This window comes from Nelumbo lutea, chromosome 7, assembly GCF_056320005.1.
Source record: "Nelumbo lutea isolate HS-2025 chromosome 7, American lotus-T2T, whole genome shotgun sequence".
In the NCBI taxonomy this organism is placed as follows: domain Eukaryota; kingdom Viridiplantae; phylum Streptophyta; class Magnoliopsida; order Proteales; family Nelumbonaceae; genus Nelumbo; species Nelumbo lutea.
Window position 1 is genome coordinate 61,151,620 of NC_142690.1, and position 23,294 is coordinate 61,174,913.

At 35.8% G+C, this 23,294-nt stretch overlaps 1 protein-coding gene across 1 annotated transcript; it reads left to right on the forward strand.

Moving 5' to 3' along the window:
- Nucleotides 1-14,173: 14,173 nt before the first annotated feature.
- On the forward strand, nucleotides 14,174-21,901 carry LOC148846654 (uncharacterized). The gene is made up of 7 exons (XM_088953052.1): nucleotides 14,174-16,105; nucleotides 16,507-16,622; nucleotides 19,102-19,899; nucleotides 20,606-20,951; nucleotides 21,046-21,199; nucleotides 21,306-21,405; nucleotides 21,504-21,901. The coding sequence occupies exons 1-7, from the start codon at nucleotides 14,969-14,971 to the stop codon at nucleotides 21,619-21,621; spliced, it is 2,769 nt and encodes a 922-aa protein (XP_088809178.1). The 5' UTR covers nucleotides 14,174-14,968; the 3' UTR covers nucleotides 21,622-21,901.
- Nucleotides 21,902-23,294: the final 1,393 nt, after the last annotated feature.

Genomic DNA, 23,294 nt, shown 5'->3' on the forward strand with positions numbered 1-23,294 from the left:
GTATGATATTGTGGACCTTGGTATACCACCTCTACTATGGACACCAATTACTGTTTCTAATCAATTTCTCACCAAAAGACGACACTGACTCGCGTGAGCGGTGTTTGTGACCCGGGTGGTCCAACCGTTCTGGGCCTATGAATTTTAATGCCCGATTGCCCGGGGTGATCATGGGCCGGGCCGGGCTGGGCCGGGCCTAATTCTAGGCCTATGAATAATATACAAAACATCGAATACAAATAATATTTTCTGTTATATATGTAATATGTGTATAAAAATCATGGCCAGAAGTTAGAGGTGTAAATTGGGTCATACTACCCATGGCCCGGCATGAACTTGGACCGGCCCAACACGATGATCTACGGGCCATGCCAGGCCCGGCACGATTATGCGGGCCGTACTGGGCCTGGGGTTTTAGGTCCATGGGCCGGCACAGCACGACACGACCGAGCAGTTCATGCCGCTTGTAGCGTGCGGGCCGGGACGGCCTAGCTCGCAACCCGGCCCATATATATTTATTTATATATTTTATATAATATTATATAAATTATAATTACATAATAATATATAGTATATAATATATTAATAAAATAACATATTTTTTTATTTTTATTATACTAATTTATTTAATTATTGTATATATAAGCAATTGTACACACAAAATTTATATAAAATTAAAATTTTAAGTCTTTTGTTAATTTTTTAAATAAATAGCTTTGGCCCACGGCCCAACTTGGCCCAAGGCTCGGCCCACGGGCCAGCCTACCCTGCGGCACCACATGAGCCTGGGCCATTGGCCATGCCGGACTAACTCCCAAATTTTTTACCAAGGAAGGCGACATAGCTCATGGGCCAGCACAACACGGCTACACTTTGCGCAGGCCGCCCATGGGCTGTGTCATATCGGCCTGACACAGCCCTCTTTACACCTTTACCTGAAGTGTCATACTCACGCTTGACCCTAGGCCTGGGTCTAAATACAAAACTTAGGCCTAAGTCTAAAATTTTTGGGTCAAGCTTTGTGGGTTGAGCTGAAAATGATCACCCCTAATCAATGGATCAGGTCTATCTGATAGAAGCAAACCAGTCAAACTGATTATATCAGTTCTGGTAATGTGGTTTGTGTTCGAAGTAATAATTGGGTAGAGATTCTAGAGACCAATTATATATCAGCTCTTGTTATTCCTAACCGATTATATAGAGTGTTCTAGTTTTCTTGTGAATTTTTGTTGTGTTTTATGTCTAAAAGGATAAACTTCTTAGACAGGAATAACCACTAGAGTCTCTCTCTCTCTCTCCACTATTGTGTGTAGCTCTTTTTTGATCTCTGGTTTATATATAAAAAAAAAAAAGAATTTTCCTTGGATATAGCTTGAATAACCACTAGAGTCTCTCTCTCTCTCTCTCCACTATTACCTAAGAAATTTCTAAACCCTCCAAGGTGATGTTTGGGAGTGATTATTGTTTTTAAATGAACTTTTTAAATAGGTTCTTATTAAATAAGCAATTGCTTATGAGTGCTTGGTCAAAAAAAGCACTTCTTTCAAATGAGGAGTAGTATAAGTATTTTGATAATAGATGGTGGGTCAAAACAAGACAAAAAATGCAATAAGTGCTTATAAAAAAGCATTTTTTGCTCCTTTGAAACAAGCTTATTTTGGTGAAAAAGTGTTTACTGGGATTTTTTACCAAACACCTAAATCGGTTTTTTCGAGAGATTTTGGAATCTTTTAAATGGTTATCTAAATAAGCACTTAAAAGAAAGTACCAAGGTTTTAAAAACTGACCTAAAAATGGAACCACTTTGGGGGTAAGCCATTCAATCGTTAGGGTCAAATGATTCAACCCATGATAGTATAAAATTAAATAATAAATGTCAATACTTACAAATAATGAAAAATATCATAGAAAAATAAAAATTAGATGAAATGTTAAACAAATACACAGATTGTATAAATCATCATATCATCATATGAAACATTGAACAAATACAAGAATAAAAATATTTGCAAATGATGAAAATGATATGAATAGTATATCCAAAATTTTCTATAAAATTCATGTATTTTTTTTTTTATTTTTTCACTATTAATTGGATATCATTGGCAAGCCTACCTATTTGGTTGGACTCTTCTTTTTATAATATTTTATTTTCTTAGTGTATATTTTTTATTTATTTAAAAAAACTGTAAGACTTAAAGAGGGGGAATTGAATGAGGTGAAAATTATATTTCAAACTACATTTTAAACCTCACAATTAAATAGGGATTAAATTCAAAAAATTGGTATTTTAGTCAAAAGAAATTTCACAATTCTATTCATAGTTATAATAGTAGTGTAAATATGGAGTTATAGATGTGTTCAATTTTTTCTATAATTTTTTTATGCGTGTAAAAATAATATTGTTATTTACACTTTTTTGTTTAATATGTTAAATATATGATATTATACAAGTGCCCAAACCCCCCCCCCCCCATGCCTTGAAATTCCCTATAGTAGCCATTTAAATTTCACATATATTTTGCCCCTCCTACCCATGTGTCCTATCTTTTGGCCCCCCTATCCATGTTTATTATGCTTCGGCCCCCACCAATAAAAAAATCCTACCTCCGCGCTTGTATTTTTTTTGTTTTTATATTTTATTAATTTTTATTATTTAATTATGACATTCAACGTTGATAGATTTGACCCAAAAGTTGAAATAATGATCTTTTCCAAATTAGAAAATAATTTCATTTTTTGTTAGTTTTAGATTATGTATTTTATTTTCATCATCAATAAAAATAATTCTTATTTATTACACTTTTTTTTTAGTTTGATTAATAAAAATATCATAAATGTGCCTATTTTTTCTACATTGTTGTAATTTTCTAGATTTATTTCTATTTAAAAATTTTATTATCTAACTATGACATCGTGGGTTGGCCAATTTGATTTGAATAATTGAATTTCTTAGTCATCACTTGGATAAAGAATGATTTTGTTTTTTAGTAAGTTTTAAAACATATGGGTTTATATTTTTAAAAGTATTGGACATTGATCTAATTAGTAGCATTTATTAGTGAAAAATTAACTTCAATGTGGGATTAAACAAGAGAGAATGGGAGTTAATACCTCAAATACAAGAGTTAATGAGGGGGGATTAAATGAGGTGAAAAGCATTAATTGAAATTACATTTTCAACCTTCATAATTAGAGAGATGGACTAATAACAAATGTGGGCATTTTAGTCAAGAAAAGTTTCACACCCTCATTTGTACTTTTTTTATAATAGTATAGATTAGAAAACAAAGGAATTCATTGATATAAGAGAGGGCAAATGGCCAAATACAACGTGGTGGGTTTTCTTTTCAGGTACATGGATCAGAATCAACTAACAAGCACTCTCTTTAGCCACTACAAGGTAATATATATTTAATATTTTAAGAAAACATATTACAAAAGGTTACAAAATACATATTTGTTCCAAAAAGTCACATTTACCCCACAGAATGCGTCCTAAAAATGTCTCACAACACATCCCAACTGTGTATTAGGAACATCTTCCAATGACAAGTATGGGAGATGTTCTTAATGCACGCTGAGATGTGCATGTGGGGTGTTTTGGGGGCACATTCTATGGGGGGCAGATGTGAACTCTTATTTCCAGTCACATTTGTAGAAGCCAAGAATGCCTACTTGAAGTCTATTGCCATTGCAAGAGGTGGTTGTCGTTGGTGAAAGACATAGAGGGAGTTGCAATGATCGTCACCTTTGCAAGTCCAAGGCCATCGTTGCAAATGGAAATAGCCTGTGCAACAGACAGGAGGTGTTGCAGGCTGCAATGATGTTGTGATGGTCACTACTGCAAATGACTGTTAGCCAGTTGCCAGTGTAGGAGATAAAGAGTTGATGGAGTCAATGATTGCAACTGGAAGACCTGGGTTGATGTTGGTTGCCACTGGAAGCTGTGGACCTCTATTGAGACTTGAGAGTCTTCTAAAGAGAAAATTCAATAAACCCAAAGGGGAGGAAAAGTCTAGAACTATCTATTATCGAATAGAATTATGGGCCTTTTATATTTTTCATTATGTTTTAATTAATTTTTAATGCAACCCATGAATTGTTGCCTTGGTCAAACAATTCGATGGTTCAATTGTTCGGGTCAAGGCCATTTAATGTTTTTCTTTTAAAATGTGGTTCAAGGCATAACAAGAATCGAGAATATGACTGTTAACTTTTTCACAAGTTGCCTAGGGAAAAAGTGCTAGAGCCTTAGTTTCACAAGTTAAATGCACTAATAACTTAACTATTCAGCCCTAACAAAAGTGTGAATCCACACCACCCAAAATCTCATCTACTTTGTAGAACATACCCTTGAGCATTTGATATAGAAGCCATTGCTAGCTGAATCTGTTTTTGTCATTACGCTCACTCCCTTGGGTCTATGAAAACTCCTTACCAATTCAACCAACCATATACTTCCATACGTAAGAGGGTGGCCTTACATAAGTACACAATCTAGCCAACCCAAGATTGAACCCGGGTCAGTTTGGTCCATTGTACTAATTAAATTTAAGTGTTGAACGTTCCATCACAATTACAAAATTCTAGAAACCAAAAGTGCATCCGGCTAAGCATATTCTTGAATAAGAATAAACATGTGCTTAATAAGTGAACATTATAAAAATAAAAATGAAACTGGTTAAGCACAATGAAAATAAACATATGATTTAAATAACTAAAACAAAAGGGTAAATTTCAAAATAACAATTAACAAGAAAATTCTAAAAAGATAAAAATTCAGCACACCCAAAATCTATAAATAAGGGCCCTCATGCCCATTTTAGGGGAACTTGGAACCACTCTTGCTCTATCACATTGAAGTGAGCCCATTTCCTCTCCTCCATCTATATCAGTCTTTTTCCATCTTCCTATGTAGCCATCCACCATTTTCTCCCTCTTATCACTGAAATTCCAACTTTGGTGAACTACATTGGCTTGATCCCTTGCTGAAGGGTATGTAGAGTAGACAGCCCCTCTAAGGGCCCAACCACTTCTTTTCCCTCCCTTTTCCCCCCTTCTCGGTTCAATCAACCAAGCCAACTCCTCAGATTTCAAGGTTCAGAACATCATCACTGTTGGGCTTACACCATGAGTTAAGTTTTAGTCGAGTTGATGATTGAGTAGATGTTTATCAACACCTTTTTGATAGCTACTTTACAATTTTACATCCAAATTTCTATATTTTTCCACAACACCATTGCATGTTTAGTAAACATTGAGATATTGAGTTCATCGTGCATATGTTCCATATTTTCATAGTCAATCAACCATTACATCAAGGTTTTCCTTTTGTCGACATCTATTCTCATACTCAACACACCAAACTAAACCACTCTATGAAACATTACAATGAATAAGGATAGTCCATACTTTCCAACATCTCACAACATAATGGGCAACTTGTGTCTAACTAAGTGAATCTTCTATTAAGCTCCACATTTACTAGAAGCAAACCATGAAAACAACGCTAAAAGAAAATATGGATTCTAGGGTGATGTTTGGCATTGATGATGATTTCTCCTTGCCAATTATCTAGAAACCAATGATTTTTGAAAAATCATCAAAAATTGTTTATTGGTATCATTTATGCCATGTAAGTTGATTTTTGAGAAATTGGCTTTGAGTCTGTTTGGTATTGATTTTTAAGGGTTGATTATTTTTGTATTAGAATTATTATTCAATGTCATGTCATCCTCAAAAAATTGGAACGAGTTAAAAATTAGGAAATCACCAGAAAATGTGCTACTTGAAAAGGGCTGATTTCAATAATCGATTTTTGGTTGATTTTCCAAATATCGACATAATCAGCCAATCAAACAAGAAAAAAAATCATTGATTCTTCAAATTCTGATGTGGATCCTATGTGGCGTCAATTACTAGGAAATCATCATCGATGGCAAACATCACCTAGGTGTTTAGTGTTTGATGGCCCAAAACTTCTTCCAAGAAACCTGATCAAAAGCATTGCTAATAGAAGAAGATTGGCCTTCAAGGTATCTCAAATAATGCTTATAACTAGCCTTTGTTGATAGCTGACCATTAGAAGAGTGCCTCCCTACTAATTGATCATCTACTTCATTAATGCAAGTGAGTGGGAAATTTTGTATAATGTCTCTACACTTTTCATCCCCAAAGCCCTCCTTAGCTCCTCTTCTTTCCAACTTTTGCAATTAGCATCAATAAAACTAGCTACATTTTGCCAATCAATGGGCACCTGACAATTGGGCTTCATTGTCTGGTCAGTAAAGCTAGGGATTCAAGGGTCATTAGAAGGCATTAATACCCCAACCGCTTCCCACCATCCAACTTGATTCATTCAACATCTCCTATCTAATATCAACTAGAATTGTTTATGGGCCGAACTTAGGCTTGGCTTTTTCCAAATTTTGAATGGGACCAGCCCGAAGCCCAAGCTCAAAACAATGGAAAACTAGGCCCAAAGCCCAGCCCATGAACATGTATGGTATCTATAGGTTAACATACTCCTATAAATTGTTGATTGAGTAGAGGATTTTTGTGATTTTCCATCTAACAAGTATTTAGACTGAAGCATATCTACCTAGAGAGTTGTTTGTAAAGTCAAAAACTGCCAAATAAGTTGCATTATTAGCGCTTTGTCTTTCAAGTCTACATCTTACACCCCAACCCTTCTTATGCAACTTCATGAACTTCTAGCTCTTCGAGTAAATATTCTCTTCCCTTTTGACCCTCCCCACAAGAATTCCCTCTCCTTAATTAGCATTGATTTTTGGCAAATTTTCTCTAAAAACAAATTGCCATAAAATAGGTGGTGATTGATGACATTGTACTCTTAAGAAGCATTGTTCTACTTGCATAACTAAGAAATTTTCCTTTCCATCATTGAGGCTTGGAGTTGATTTGTATATCACCATATGGTCATCTTCCTTGCCCCCCCCCCCCCCGCCTTAACTTTGTAGGAAGAATCCTAAGTATTTCTCATGGCCATTCATTTTCTTAACTCCTAGTGAAGCAAATACCTAATTTCTTGTTTTGCGAGGACTATTCTTGCTAACCAACATAACTTGACCTCTTGTCTTGGTCAAGACACAAATTGGTGGAAAATCTTCTTACCTCATTTTGTTTCCTATGGGTCACAATTCCCAAATATAAGGATGCCGTTAACAAACATGAGATGATTTAGTCTACAACTATTTCCACCAAGGGTGATTCTATAGAGATGATGAAACATCCATGCAAGTCATTAATTGATGTGATACAATGTCCATGCCCAAGACGAAGAGGTAGTAAGGTAATAGGAGACACCCTTGGAGCCCTCTAAAAGGCTTGAAAGATCGACTAAGTGTTATTGAAGACATGCAATGTTCAACTAGAACGCAAAAACCATTTGAGAAGCTTCAGAATTAGAAAACTTTGAGGAAAAACCTCCGGTCCATATATCTTATCATAGTTATTTAATAAATCATTTGAGCAAGTAATCCCCATACCTCCCTAACTTCTTCTTAAGAGAGTAAACAATTTTTGAGGCAACCACTTTATTATCCAAATTTTTCCATCCTGGTACAAACATGTTCTATACTTTTGTAGAGGAGTACTAAGAGTTAGAAAGAGTACATAACCTAGCCACAATAACTTTTGCAAACATTATAGGCCTCGTTTATTTGCATCTTTGTGACTTACCAAAGTAAATGTTTTATTGGTAATATTTACCTGTGTAAGTGCATTTACCCATTTTCTTTTAATTTCTAAGATTCCCAAGTAAGTATATAACAACATTTGTACCTATAAAAAGCTAATATAAAGATGGGCAAAGTTATCCCATTATGCTTTATAAAATTTCTCCCCATACCCACTGAAAGATGGGTACTAGGAAAGTGGAGCTTATTTTAGTGTAAGACCCATTAATAAATGCAAAAAGAATATTGTAAAGTTGGTTAATGGGAAAAAGATACCCATTGACCAACTTTACCAAGCTTATTTAGCTGTAAACAAACGAGATTATTAGTAATCTCCATTCAAATAGTTAGATAGATAGTATTCCTATACCTCCCTTGGTTCTTCTGAAGAGAGTGAGGCAACTTCTGAGGTCACCATTCTATTATTTAACACTTGACGTCATGGTACAAACGCGTATTACAAAGCAGGAATAAGAGCTGGCAAGAGAGTACATAACCTGGCCAAAATAATTTTTGCAAACACTTTTGCTAATCTCCATTTGAATGGTGAGATGGATACTGCAATCATATCAATATTAGTTATCATGACTAAATGTTAACTTGGATTTTAGGACCCTCCCAACGTAAAATGTGTTTGACATCAAGAGTGTCCAATGTGTGGCTAGAACTTTCTTTGATTTATAAAACACTACCACAATCAATAACATTGCATTGTCTAATACATGAAGGCATATAGATACTAATGACAAGGTAATGAAGTTAGTAATGGGAGTTGCTTTGAATAAACTTGAAGATTTGGCCAATTACTTGCATAGAGAATGACCACCCCGTACTTGGTACGGGGCTTGTATTTTGGTAATTTTTGTTTGACACCCATTATTTATATTATAACTTTAATTGACTAAAGCATGTTTCATTTCTAAACAGTAACTCACTCTATAGATCTTACATCATAGAGAATGACACCCTTTTAAGTTCATACAATTTCAACTTTTAGAGTGAATAAATACATGTCTAAAAAAACACTTCCATTCAAGAACGTAAATAACCACTTTTTGATACTCTTTCTTAAAAGAATATAATGCCACTTGTCTAGGAGAGAAGGCTTGTGGTTTGGAGGCTGTGTTTTAAGAGTGTAAAGTGTAAAACCAGTAACAAGTATTATATTGAGGTATATAAGGCATTAATTATTAAGTAGTTTAGGTTGAGTTCAGCAACCACCACAAGTGAAACTTCTACAATAGCCATTCTGTTTTTCAATCACCAAATATGTGAAACTCCTGAGTGAGTTGGAGGGTGTAAACATGAAAGTATATAGGAAGGGAGTAAAATTAATGTAAAATCACAACTAGAGGGAGACATTCATATTGAGGGCTAAGGTTATTAAAAGATGAAGAGTGAAAGGGTTTTGTTATATTGTCAACATTTGACCATGTTAGAAAATTTGATCACTTATAATACGAATTTTGCACTCATTTAAATTATGCATAATTTGACTAAAGATTATATATTTCTTCAAAAAATGCAAGGTAAGATTGAAGGCCCCATTTGTACTTGCTTGCTAAACAAGAAGAGTAAAATTAGTTATGCCAAGAATTAAAAGAAATTATGGATGATAGTTTTACAAATGTCAAACAAGAGTAATATATTATGACCCGTCCATCTTTTTTCAATATAATTGCACGTGATAAATAACATGTGTTGATTAATTTTTTTAGGCCCATGAAAATGATTTCATATGGATTGATCATTATATCCCCAACCATGAAGATGTAATTGATAACGATGATCTGTGACTAAAAACAAGTTTTTTTAGAAATGATTTTAATTATTAAGTGAGGGGCATATATTTGTAAGTGGTTTAAACTTATTTGAAAGATCACAATTATGTATGATCAATGCTTGGTTTAAATGTTTAAGGGTCGGACTATAATACCCAAAAAAAAAACTTCAAACAATCAACCAGCATCATAAAAGTAGTACCCACTAAACAATTGGGTGGGTTGTCATCAAAATTTATAGAGGGTTTGATTGGTTAAAAGTCTTTTTTATATATATAATGTATTTTCGGCATCATAGGTTTTTTCAATATTAAAATAGTATTTTTTGGTTGTCATTTACAAAATCGGGAGCACTAACCCAAACACCATACTCATAGTGTGAAGATGATTCTTTTTTAATTTTTTGTCAAAATAAGAAATAGTTAAAGAGAGACTTAGTATGTGTTTGAAACCGTGGACATTTATTTACCAAATGTTTGCATTTTATTTGTTTGTAAAACTGGAAAAGCAATAATGAACTCATTTATTGATACTTAGGCGCCATTAAGCACCACATCAACAAAATAGTGAATAAACACGCTTACCTATTGAAGGTGCGCACATAAATCAATACTTACTTTTACAAGTTTTTATGTATACCGATCCACATAATGGGGGAAATGCTAAAATAGCACCTATATAACAACATTTATTCAATAAATGCCCATGATTCCAAATACGGCCTTAAATCTGCCATAAAAATTGAATGTACATGAAACAATATGTGCACATGGCAGTTGCAACTTTTGTAACGGTTAAGATTGCAGAATAGATCCGGAGCAAAATAAAAAATTGTCATTGTTAGATTTGTGTAATGGGTATCATGCCTTTGACCACGAGAAATGAGAAAATCTTTCATTTGTTGTCTCCTTTTTCTTCTCCGCCCTCCCACCTGGAGCCAAGGCCATACTTTTTTAAGTGGAATCCTACATCTTTCACTCGTTTTAGAATTCATGATTGCAGTTGTTTTCAAAACAAGATCATTCACATTAACCACTATCCCTAACTTGACCGACTCACTCGTAGGGTCCTTGATAATTGATTTATTTAGGTAATTGCACTTACTTGATAAAATCAATTTAAATAGATGTGATTGTATGTATTGTTTTTCATGAAATTTAATCAGGTATATTTATTTTAAAAAGGCTTTTTTATTATAAAATTTATAATTATGAATATTCACTTGAGAAAATTCTTTTATCTAAATACAATATGAATATCACTTATTGGGATAAATAATATCTATGAAAAATGTATTTACTCATAGGATTCATCGTTATTCCTGATTAACGGAAATACTTTTCCATTTACCAACTTACCCTCCCTCTTCTTTATCAAAAAAAACGGGGCCTAGGTGATTCATCGCATGCTCCCTTCATCCAATGTACATACCTCTGAAATGAAAAACAGTTTGAATAGACCTTTTTGGCGAGATTATATCTGCACCACACGTGTACATCTCAACAAAACATTTCCTAAAATTGTCAGTCGGAGATATTTCAAATACACGGTTGAGATGTTCTGTGGGGCGCCTTATATGGGGTGCAGAACTGCAGATATAAATTCGTTTTCCCCAAGCTTTTAAGTCCCGATGCGTGAAGGAATAACATGATGGCTCTTTTAACACTTTGGAGGCTTTCAATTCAACACAGCTGTCCTGGAAAGATACTGGTGAAGGTGATATACCGCCATGCGTAAGGGCTCGCGCTAAATAAATTGTGGGCCCTTTTATTGGGAGGAATTAGATTCTGAGTTCTGATAGCCGAGTTGGTTCATCTGCTTTCAAGAAATTTTATCAAATTAACATTGCTTATAGGCTTTCCCACCTCCCAAAGCCAAAAGCCACGGTGTGAAAGCCGTTTCAAATGGATACTGTGTTACTTAAACGCTAACATGATGAACAATGATTGCCTCCAAAGCTTTAGCGTCTGAGTTCTTTGTCAAGAAAAGGAACACCATCCAAATGTCAACACAAGTGGAAGCACAGTTGTTACCGTTGTTTTTTAATTTTAATGGTGGGCCATTGTATGAATTCAAAGCACATGAAAATTTTAAAATTGTAGATGGCTTAATTTAAATGGTTTGCCATTATAATAACATTGGGTTAAGGACAGATTGGTCAATACCCCAAGCAGGACTGGCAATGGGCTCCATGTTCTGTCCAAACCCAGCGGCCCAGCCCGGCTTCAAGAGTTAGGCCTATTAGTTTTAAGCCTAAACTTACAACCTGTTTGGAAGGGCCTCTACAGTGATGGAGCTGCATTGACTGAGCTGTTTCTGATGTTTCAGCGAAGTTAGTTACTTATGATAGTTTCATCAGAAAAATTGATTTTGTGACTCATGGAAGTCTTTTTTTTTAGCTTTCCGGATTTTTACCAAACAATGCTTGCCCTTTTTTTCAGATTCATTGGCTCTTGTAATTCCAGAATCTGCTGCATGAAAGCCTTCCCATACAGGCATCAATTAAGAATGACTTTATGAATTTTGATATAAGTTAATTCAACCCTTGCCCGGCCTGGCCAGGTCCGGTCCGGTAGTATACATGTTCTACTCTACTACCTTAATACTTACTTCTTTTTCTTTCTGTAAGGATAATTTGTCATGGGTTTCTGGTCCATTTCCTTAATAATCCATTCATTTTCATAGTTTTTTGTTCATAAAAAATATTACATATAACTGGGTAATGGTCCCATCCTTAGCATAGGGACAATTTTACAATATAATAATAACCAAGGTATTTTTAAATCGAACCGGACAATAAACCAGTCAGAGATCAGGTTTCCAGAACAAACGGTTTGATTGTTTGAATCAAACAGATGACCCATTCTAACAGAAAAAATTAAAAAAAAATGATCAAAACCATTAGATGATTTGAACGGTTCAATCGCCCGAGTCGATGATTTGCTGACCAAATCAATAGTTTTTGGCAAAATAATAATTCTGGAGTAAAATAGAACTGATTACCTGATCAACTGATTAACTGATCATATATACAATGATACAATAATTAATTCATGTAGTAACTTATTTAATTTTCAGTTATAAATTGAATGGCAATGAGCTAGTTGAAAGTTTTTGTTAGAGAATCAAGTTTAGAATGCGAATGACTTGTAAACATGGCAAGTTTGAAAAATCACACCTTTTTCTGATGAGAAAAGGAAGGATCTGGCCATGTGGGCTAGAGAAAAACCAGCCTGATGGTCTCAGTCTCAGCAGCTCAACTTTATTATATACCTTTATAAAATATATTAATACGGTTGCCTTGACCTCACATCAATACCACAATCACCTCAGATTTTTAGTTCATTTATTTGCATCTCTACCCTCTTTCCCTCTTTCATATGCAAATATCGCTTCAGACCCCTTATAGTCTCTGCTAAGGCTGAAATACCAAAGGAGAACACATGCATGCATTATATAATAATAATAATAATAATACATTAATTACTAGAATTGTAGAAAGTATCACGTGCACTATTTGACATAAGTTTTATTAATGAAAATTATAAAAATAGTCCCATCTATCTTGTTTCGAGGGTTTTTTTTTTATTTATGGTCAATTATGAAAAAATATTCTAAGAAAACAATGAGTCAAGTCTTACTAGTTATGACTCTAAAAGTGTGGGTTTGCTTTGCTTATAAGATAGTAATAGATATATACCAAGACAGATGGGGAGTGTGCTACTATTTTGGGAGCAAACTTGAAAAGAAAGAAGATAGGAACTTTAGTGTTACTCGAAAAGGCATGAACTAAAGATGGAGAAGGAGAAACATAGCTCAATCCTTAAGCCGTTGATTAATAAATCTAATGGACGACCAGTCCCCAACATTTAAGGGGTCCCACTTGGGGGATCATGGGGGTTTTGCAAACTGTATAATAACTTTTTTTTTTTTTTTGAATTCAGCTTTTCAAGGAATAAAGGGTCTGAACCTTGGATGGAATTACCCCACCCAGGGATAACAGATATTTAAATTTTCAGGGTTTCTTGGTTTAATGAGAAATAAGATATGGATATGAGAAATGAAGGCTTGGATTGATAATGGACCTTAAGTGGAGTCTGGGAGTGTTTATTTGAAAAATAAATGCTTATTGAGCAAGTGCTGATTATTCTATTAAGTATTTATGAGCGTTTAGTAAAAAAACATTTATTTCAAACAGGGGTAGTATAGGTATTTTCAAAATAACGTGATGGCCAAAGAAACTAAATACTTAAAAATGTTCAAATTTGAACTTCTTATAAGTGTTTATTCCCAAATACAAATAAGTACTTATTGGTGTGATCCTGACCCAATTTTAATACTCCCAAACTTAGCCTTAGGCACCACAACATACATTTGCTGGGCCTTGGTGGGCTTTCCCTTTCATGTGGTCGAACCGGTTTATTTGTGCAAAGATTAAAAAATTAATTAATTAATTAACACTCATTCAAAAAAATAATTAATAAACATCAGATATTAAACAAAGATAAAGGAAGCTAATAAAGCGAGGAAAGGAGCGGGTAAAAAATACATAATAAAAATATAAAATCAATGAAGAATAAAAACGTAGTCTAGAGTCTGATGAGTCTGTGTGTAGAAGACCAGAAGTAGAAGTAGACCAGACCGCAATGAATTTGCTTTTCCGCTAACCTTCGCTTAAGTTATATGGATGATGGTCGCATCCACGCTCCATACTCCAACGGTTAAAAACTAACGTCTCTCCCTCTCTTTCTTCTCACCAAACGCACTGGTGTGAATGAAACCTAGATTATCTTTCTTCCTATCTAAGATTTTTCTTCTCCGAAATCTTATATGTGACTGTTCTCGTACTAACGACAGGTTGCGTAGCTCCAACCACAACTTCCCAGAAGGTCAGAATTTTTTCGTTTTTGAATTTTCATATTTTCCGCGTTCTTAGTGAATTCCCGAAAATCCCATCTCTCGTGCGTTCTGGGTTTTAACAGAAATCTCTCTCTCTCTCTCTCTGCCTCTCTCTCCCTCCATCTTGAGTGGTTTGTTTGATCGATTGCTAAATATGGGCAAATGGGTATGAGCTAAATGTGCGGTTTACGGCTCAACTTCCTGAAAAAACTCCTTCGTTTTTCTTAACCAGAGAATTTCCCCTCTGTTTTTGTGCTTATAGATTTATAGGTTGTTGTTCTCCCCACGTATGGTTTCTCAGCCTTGTAGGAGGTCCCTAAATATAGGGAAAGAGAGACAGAGAAGTTGTGGGTGTTTCTGTTTGTCATCCGTCAACCCTTCAACTTCAAAGGCGTGATGCGTCTATTCCTGCCAGACTGGACTGGTTTGCACAAGGAAAGATTGAATTGAAGAGAAGATGGGTTTTGGGTATTTATGTTCTCCAACTCTCCACTCTTGCTTCAATTGGGTCCATTGTAGTCTGGTCGAATTGCCTGGCTAAGAAGATATTGAGCTGAGAAAGAACTGATATTGATAGTTTGGATTCCAATGGCTTCTTCTCACGTTGAGGTTTCTTCATCGCCTTTTGGTTGTGTTCTGAGGGATCACAACCGAAGACGCACAGACAGAGAAAGAGAAAACAATGCCAGATCCCAAGCAGCTTTCCAGAAGAACCTCAAAGAATTCGTCAACGATCATATCCATACCCGCATTTCCCTCCCTGGTCAAAGAGATTCTGAAGTTGTTTCCAATGAGAACTCTCAGTATCTGGTCGAGAATCGGGATCGTTGGGGCAGAGACAATGAGAGGAACGTGCACAATTTCCGGCGGGCGAGCAGTAGGGAGGATATGAGAGTAGAATCTTCGGCCATGAGACGAAGGCAGTCACGGCTACTTGATCAGTGGGCTGCTCAACAGGCCCGAGAAATGATAACCACGATTGAGAGGCAGAGGTATGAGGCAGAGCTGTTGGCTCTCTCCAATTCACACCCTGTCTCCACAAGGCAATCAGCATTCCTAAGAGAATCCTCTCCTGCTCCATCAGATACTTCTTCCATTGATGTCCCAAATCTGCGGGCTTCTTCCCTTGTTCAAATGTGGAAAGAGTTTGAGGCAGAAGCAAGATCGAGACCCAGGAACCAACCTTGTTGCATAAATTCGATCAGCAGGACCAGCTCCATAATGAGCAGCCATGTTGAGAATGCTTCTTCATATGCGGAAGAACCCTCTATCGTCGGCTCTGAATTTTGTGATTCTGCTGATGAACGATATATTCCTGAGGATTCATACGCGGATTCGGAGTCTGAGCTGGCAGCTCCATGTGATTTACCCTCATCATCACAGGGCCACCATGGAAGAGGAAGCGAGAGGGTTAGAGTGGCAGATATCATAAGAAGGTTAACTTCTGGGAATTGGACCCAGAGTTCAGCCACATACTGGAGCGATGAAAATGATGGGGAGCATTCAAACATCATTGAACCACCACCACCACCTCATGAACACTCTGCTGCGTCAGAACGAAGAGAACAATTGAGATTTCCATGTGCCAGAAATCGTCCTCGGGTGAGAGGGCGCAAAGCGATTGTTGATCTGCTCATGCATATGGAGCGCGAGAGGCAAAGGGAGCTTACCAGGCTGGTTGAGCGCCGTGCAGTATCAAGGTTCCCACAACGGGGCCGCATTCAGGTGAACAGAACTGAACTGCTTAGGGTCCGTTTCGTTTGATTCGCATTGGAATTGGAATCGGAATTTAAATTCCTCCGAACTGGAATGATCAATTCCCATTGTCTGTTTGGTTTCGACAGGAATTGGAATTGGAATTGGAATCAGCTGACATGGCATTTCATTCCCAACTCCCAAGTCCCAAGGGAGGGGAGGAATTGGAATTGCCATTCCCTCAACCTCAAATGAATGGGAATGGGATTCTAATTCCGTCCAACCAAATAATTGGAATTCTGCCATTCCCATTCCCATTCAAGACCCTATTCCCGTGAATCAAATGGGCCCTTACTTCTCTTTTGACAATCGTTTTTCTTCCCTTTGGACATTATATTATAATGACTTCTTGTATGTCACTACATGTTTAGTCATTACTCAGACTCAGATGCCTACGTGAAGTTGCGGGTCAAGATCAAAGGCATCCAGATCCACAAGCATCTGAACGGAACCAAATGCAGCGGAGAACTCCCATCAGGTTTCTAAGGTACAACTAATGTTATTTTAACTTTTGTTTCAACAGAAGTCTTGAAAAGACCACTCAATCTACATTTGGTTTGAGTTCTATTTTGTGTCTGACTAGGATTCTACACATGTTTTGCATACTCTAATTGTTAAATGAATAGGAAGGCGAATTATGTTTATGATAGGAATTAATTATGTTGCAGAATGAACAATCCTCTAGGAAGTAGGAACTATAAAAGATTGACAAGTAGAGAATACAAGGGAAAAAAACACAGAATATAACTCAAAGCAGACGCAAACATTTACGTGGGTTGGCTTATAGCCTACATCCATGGGCATTAGAGGAGAAGAACTCCACTATATAACAGTAGAGATTATAGTCATAGTGTTTACTACCTTGATACCTCCCTCACCAAACCATGACTCCCAATACACCCGAACCACCCTTACTCTGTCGAACTATCTCACACAATCCCGCCTTCCTTCTTTTCTTGACTCTCAAGAGACAAGATGGCTTGTGATATGAGAAAGCCCTAACCAGGTTGGCCCCCATTAAATTGGAAGAGAGACGCAGGTAAAAAAAAATTGGAAAAGTACGGACAGGCCCAATGCAGATTTCTGAATTCCACTGCAGAGATATAAACATTCAAAATGTCAAAAACCCACACTCTATACACCCATTTCGAGCTGGCACCCACTCCAACTGTACTTTGGACCTAAAAATTCTGACCCTGGGCTGAACCGTCATTCTCCCAAAACAAAAGAACCCATGGACATGTGACTTGTCAAGCTAGCAAGTCCTTCCTATGAATCATCTAAGCAACTATTAGTCCATACTGAGCCTCTACCCCTGCACCCCTAGTGTGGCCCAAGCCTGTAACCCACCATTGACCACTATGAAATTTTGCCTTCAGGTTTTTCTCAACTTAATTCAGATCGGATTAAGCTGGAATTCAAAGCACCAACAAAACAGATTACAATCTCAATAAATGAAAAGGATAAAGATCTGAAGAATTGACATTGAAAATTAAGACCAGTATATATAGTACAACAGAAACATATCTTGAGGTACTGATTTTACACCCTGTTTATATGCAAAATTATTAGTGAAAATGTGCAATGATCTTGTGGTGTAACATTTACAAACTGATTGTGCAAGAGATTTACATCCTCTAGTTCTTCTTTCATGGTAATATGAAGCAGGCGTGCTAGTTTATAAAATTATAAGCTTCCCTAAACAACCTAGGAGTCTTACATGCGGCAAATTATTTTTGAGCTTAAAAGAGTCTTCAACTTCCTCTCACTATGCTCTTTTCATAGAAAAAAATTCTGCCCTAGATAGGATTGGGCCACTTATGCAAAATAACCTTTTTTTTTACGAATGCAAAATAACCTAATTTTTATAGGTAAGTTTTATTAAAAATATAAAATTTGGAATGGTTAATATTATTTGCAAAAGCCACCAATACAAGGTAGGGGGACATGGCCAATATGAACAATTGAATTGAACATTTGGCCCAATCCATTGGGTCCCCTAGTTGTTTCTGACATTCTGTATCCTACCATCTACAGCTGTTGATAGCAGGATTTTTTTTCTTAAATAAACGAAAATTCTTTATTATTAACTACCAAAAAAACAAAAAAGAGATACTGCACAATTTAATTAAGCCATGGGTTTTAATTCCCTTTATGGGACTAAGGTAGATCTGCAACTTGAGTTATAGCATGGACAGTAATTGTAAATAAGCACAATATCTAGTTCTTTTGTATTGATGGATCAATAACTAAAATCAATACCTATGATCCACCCAAAGCTTTCCAGGGCTAAAAATAAGATAAATCATATAAAGAAGCTATCTGACTTGTATTTTCCTCTTAATAATTAAGAAAAATCAGCTACAATCATGGAAAAGAAATTCAACTATGGAATGGTCCCAATTAGGGGTGTCTAATTGTCAGGCCAAGTCCTAAGCTCAAAAATTAGTGGGAACATGAACAAGGTTTATTTGGGAAATATACAGGTTTAATTGAGTACATGGTGGCTCATCATGTTTGGTTCATGAAGCCTTCCAACCTTGGATGATAAATAACAGCAATTTCTGGTTAAATACAGTTCATCCTACCCTTAAGTTCCTTTAAATAGATATTCATGTTCTTCTTGCTATTGAACCTAATGTTATTTTTTACTGGGCCACTTGCTCTCACTGAATTATCTCTACTGGGAACTAAAAAGGAATAAAGGAATGTAGAAATTCACCCGTCAGATTAAATATTAATGGATAAATATAAGTATGTCATTGGAAACCATAGTAACAACTCATATTATTGAATTAGGCTGCACAAGAACCACTCATCACATTCTAGTTCTTTCTACTTTCTGTGATGCAACTTGTATAGGATATATAGGTTATTTGCTTTATATTGAAACAACCTTTTCTTTTGGTTCGTAAGTGACTTAGTAGTACACTTCCACCATTAATATGGGGCCGTTATTGAACCAGGGAAAGATTTAATCCAAGAACTGAGTGGAATGGTGGGGTGCTTGCCAATCGAGGAGATAACTTGAGAAGCTCTAATTCACAGATTCCAAATAACTCATTGGATTCAGAGCATTCTGGTATTTCTAATCATCTCCTGATTGAAGAAATTCATCATCAGGAAGTACCTACAACCAATCAGGAAAGCAGAGCCCTTTTACCAACACCCTCTGTGAGTGTGAATCAACAAGAAGTCGATCAAAGTTCAGAAGCTCCCTGGCAAGAGACAAGCTCAGCAGTAAGCAATCTTGAGCAGCAAGGAAATTTAAAGACAGCAACAACTTCCAATAATTTGGAACAGAATATAGTAATAGAAGAGCCAAACTCTGATAGAGAGCAAATGGTAGGATCCACTAATGGAACCTGGCTAAATGATACTTCCAATTCATATAGAGATCAGGAAGGTTGCAGACAAGCACGTTGCCAGAAAAACAAATCCCTGTTGTCAACATCATCTAGAAGTGCAGGTCAACAAGAAGAAGCTGATCAAAGTTCAGATGCCACTGGGAACGATGCAAGCTTAGCAGTTAGCAATATTGAACAGAAACAGAGTGTAAACACAGCAACGATGTCACATGGTTGGGAAGGGAATATAGTAATACAAGAATCAGAAGTTGATGAACACCAGGTTGTAGGATCCGCTGATGAAACCTTGCTAAGTGATCCACCGACGGATGGGGAAAGTGACAGACAAGCAGCGCCATACCAGGAAATACATGAGAATGATTCAGAAAATTTGGAGCTTCAAGATCTTCTTCAAAGGTATTTGAAGTCTCTCTTTCTCTCTCTCTCCTCTCTCTCTCTAATGTCTTCATGTTTTTACTGTTCCTTAAAGAATTCTCAAGCAGCTAGTGTTTATTAATTAATGGAAAACAATTTACTATCTCTTGATCACAAATGAGCCCAACATCCTTCTGCTCATTCACCATTTTTGGCAATCTCCACTTCACTTTGTTGATTCTATCGAGGACTAATAACTTAATGTCTCTTTCCCAACTAGGCCAGGGTAAGTACAAGTGTTAATCAGTTTCAACATAAATATGCCACAAACATATCATGGATGTAGGATATTTTGGATTAGCACTCACAATTTGAAAATGAAAAATGATGAAAAAGATGGATAACTCACATGAACAATGAGGACACAATCCTTCCTAAGTTTAAGATTTTTTTTTCTTGTTAAGATATTACAAATTAAAAGGAAAGGTTTGTTATTATTGATCTACATTTAAAAATTTTGAATTCTCCTTAAATTCATTATAAGGTTTGTTACAAGTTCAAAGTATACATTTAAGTCTCTTTCTCTAATTACTTGGATACAATCTTTTCAAAGTCAAAAGCCCAACTTAGACTTAGTAACTATTTGGGCAAAATACCCTTTGTAGTTCTTGCTATGGCTTTCATAGATAAAAAAATATTCTACTGTTTTTTTTGTAGTGATTCATGTATATTTTTTTAATCCATGCAGAAGAAGTGTGACAGGTCTTCTTTCTAGTGATTTCCGGATCACAATGGAACAAATAATCATCTCCCAATTGCAAAGGCAAAGGCAAGAAGAGGATGCAGAAGAGGAAGAAGAGAATCACATTGAGCATCAATATCATGAAGAGGGGGGCGCTTTTGATCAAGTGGCATCAACATCATTGCAACTACCTTTACCATCTGCATTGAGATCTAGAATTTGGTATCAAGATCATGAAGCCAGTGGTGATTCTGGCCATATTGCATCTCTGTCATTACAACATCCTCAAGTAACTAGGTCTTACTACCAAGACAGTGCAGAGGGTTCACCATCCACAGTACATCAGTCTCTGGTCAGTTTCTCTTCAGCACCTTAGTAGTGAATACTGTGTGAAGATCCTTACTTTTTAGTTTAATTAAATAATGTTTCTCCCCCCATTGTTATAGGAGATGGAACTCATATTTGATTTAAGAGGGCATATGGAACAGCTCCATCATGAGATGTCAGAACTTCGAAAATCAGTAGAATGTTGCATGAACATGCAACTGAAGTTGCAATACTCCATTAAGAAAGATGTTTCATCTGCAGCATGCCATTCTGGTAATTTGAGCATAAACAAACTTGCCCTGTTCATACATTTATTTGTTACACTGAAAATTTCTGGTTTATTATCATTAAATATGTAATCCTAAAATAAAAATTGCAGGTCAAGGAGGGGAAGCAAAACAGTCATCTAATTGGGAAACTATTAGGAAAGGCAGTTGCTGCATCTGCTATGAGATGCAGGTGGACTCACTTTTGTACAGGTACTCGTGAAATAATTGTTGCTCTCCCTGGAACAGAAAAAAGTCCACCTAGCTTTAATATTTGTTATGTCAACTAATATCTTATTCATGTTCATCAGATGTGGGCACATGTGCACCTGTTTCAAGTGTGCTCATGAATTGCAGTGGAGTAGTGGGAGATGTCCTATATGCCGAGCTCCAATTATAGATGTTGTGAGAGCATATCCAGACTTGTAGAGTACTCTCAACTTACCAGTCTGATCCCTGTTTTAGTTTGACATAATTTTAGTTTAATGAAGATCTAATCAGAAAGTGGACATTGGTTTATTAATTTATTGTAAAGCTGAGTTAACACATAAATGCATTTTTAACACCAACTATTTTAATTGTTGTGTGTACAGTGCAGAATCCTATACTTGTAACAAGTTTTCTCCCTTGAAATGCATATATTATTTGTATATGTTAAGTTTGACAAGAATAAATGAAACTGATCATTTAAAGCAGGCTTTTAGTGGAATATGATGGTTCTTTCCTTATAGCTTTTTAGCTTTCTACTTTTCCTTTCAACTGTAGAGGCAGTAAATCACAAAAAAAGAAGTAAAATAAAAGTAACAATGATAACACAAGCACTTATTGTGTTCGGTAGAATAGATGGATCATGGATGGCATTAAGAATATAACTTTCTCTACTAATATGCAGATGATGAGTATTGCTTCCTCATGGGCTCATTTTACTGAGGTTTGTTCATGGGAAAATGCAATATTCTTGGCATTTTGTCAATGCTGGTATATTAAGAAATTACCCATGTATGCACAAAGGAAGCACAATTTTAGATGGTAATTTAGTTCTATAATGCTCAAAGCATATTTTGCTTCTACAGGACAATTTCTAAATATGCACCATATCAGCTAAAATATTGTTTCTACGATTGCAAGCAAAGATTGCTCTGAAAGTTGGAGTTAATTAGAGAAGATAATGACTTCATCTGGTGGGAAAAATAAATGGGGATATTGTATGGAGTATAGGTCCTCCCTTTATGTTTAGTCACCCGGTTTCCATTTGTAATTCAGTAACTCGATTATCCTCCATATTCACAAATTACCTTAATTTCCATTATGAGTTAAGATTGTGTTTTCTGTACCTAGGGTCTAATCCCAGTCAATATGGGATGAAGTCATATACTTGAAAATTAATATACACATATCATCAAGAGAATTTTTCTAGTAAAATTAAGTGCATTTCAATGTTGATGTCTGCAATTGGTCGTACAAATTGACGACACAATATTCATAAGGGTTTGGCTATGATACTGGAAAGACAGGAGGCCGGATTTGATCCTCACACTGCCCTCACAGCCTTTTTGCAGCTGTGCATTTGGGAACATGCTTGTATATTTTTATTCATAGAGAAATATTCCCAATGCACAGCTGCATGGGGCTGTGAGGACCAAATCCGAATTTGAAAGACATAATACTGGAAAACTTCTAACCAATCAACCGTTATCATGAAGTGGTAATTAATCAGGTGCTTTTTTTTTTTTTTATCAAGGCAAATAGTTTGTTGAAAATACCGTAGATTTTATGTTATAAGAACAAATGGTGACCACACAACCCCACTATATCGACATGCATGACAATTTATAACCTTGGGTCCCTCTTGATGACCTAATATTTCCAATTAGAGATTTGATATAATAGAATCGAATTTGGATAATTCGAATATCTAATCGGTTGAATTTGGATATGACCTGCATCGATTCGATAAATATCTGAATTCAACTGATTATTTAATTCTTACATATAATATACAAATTTTAAATGTTTTATATAATTTTTATAAAATAATTAAATTATACAAATAATTATATATTTATATAAATAAAATATTTATTTATTAATTACCTAAAATA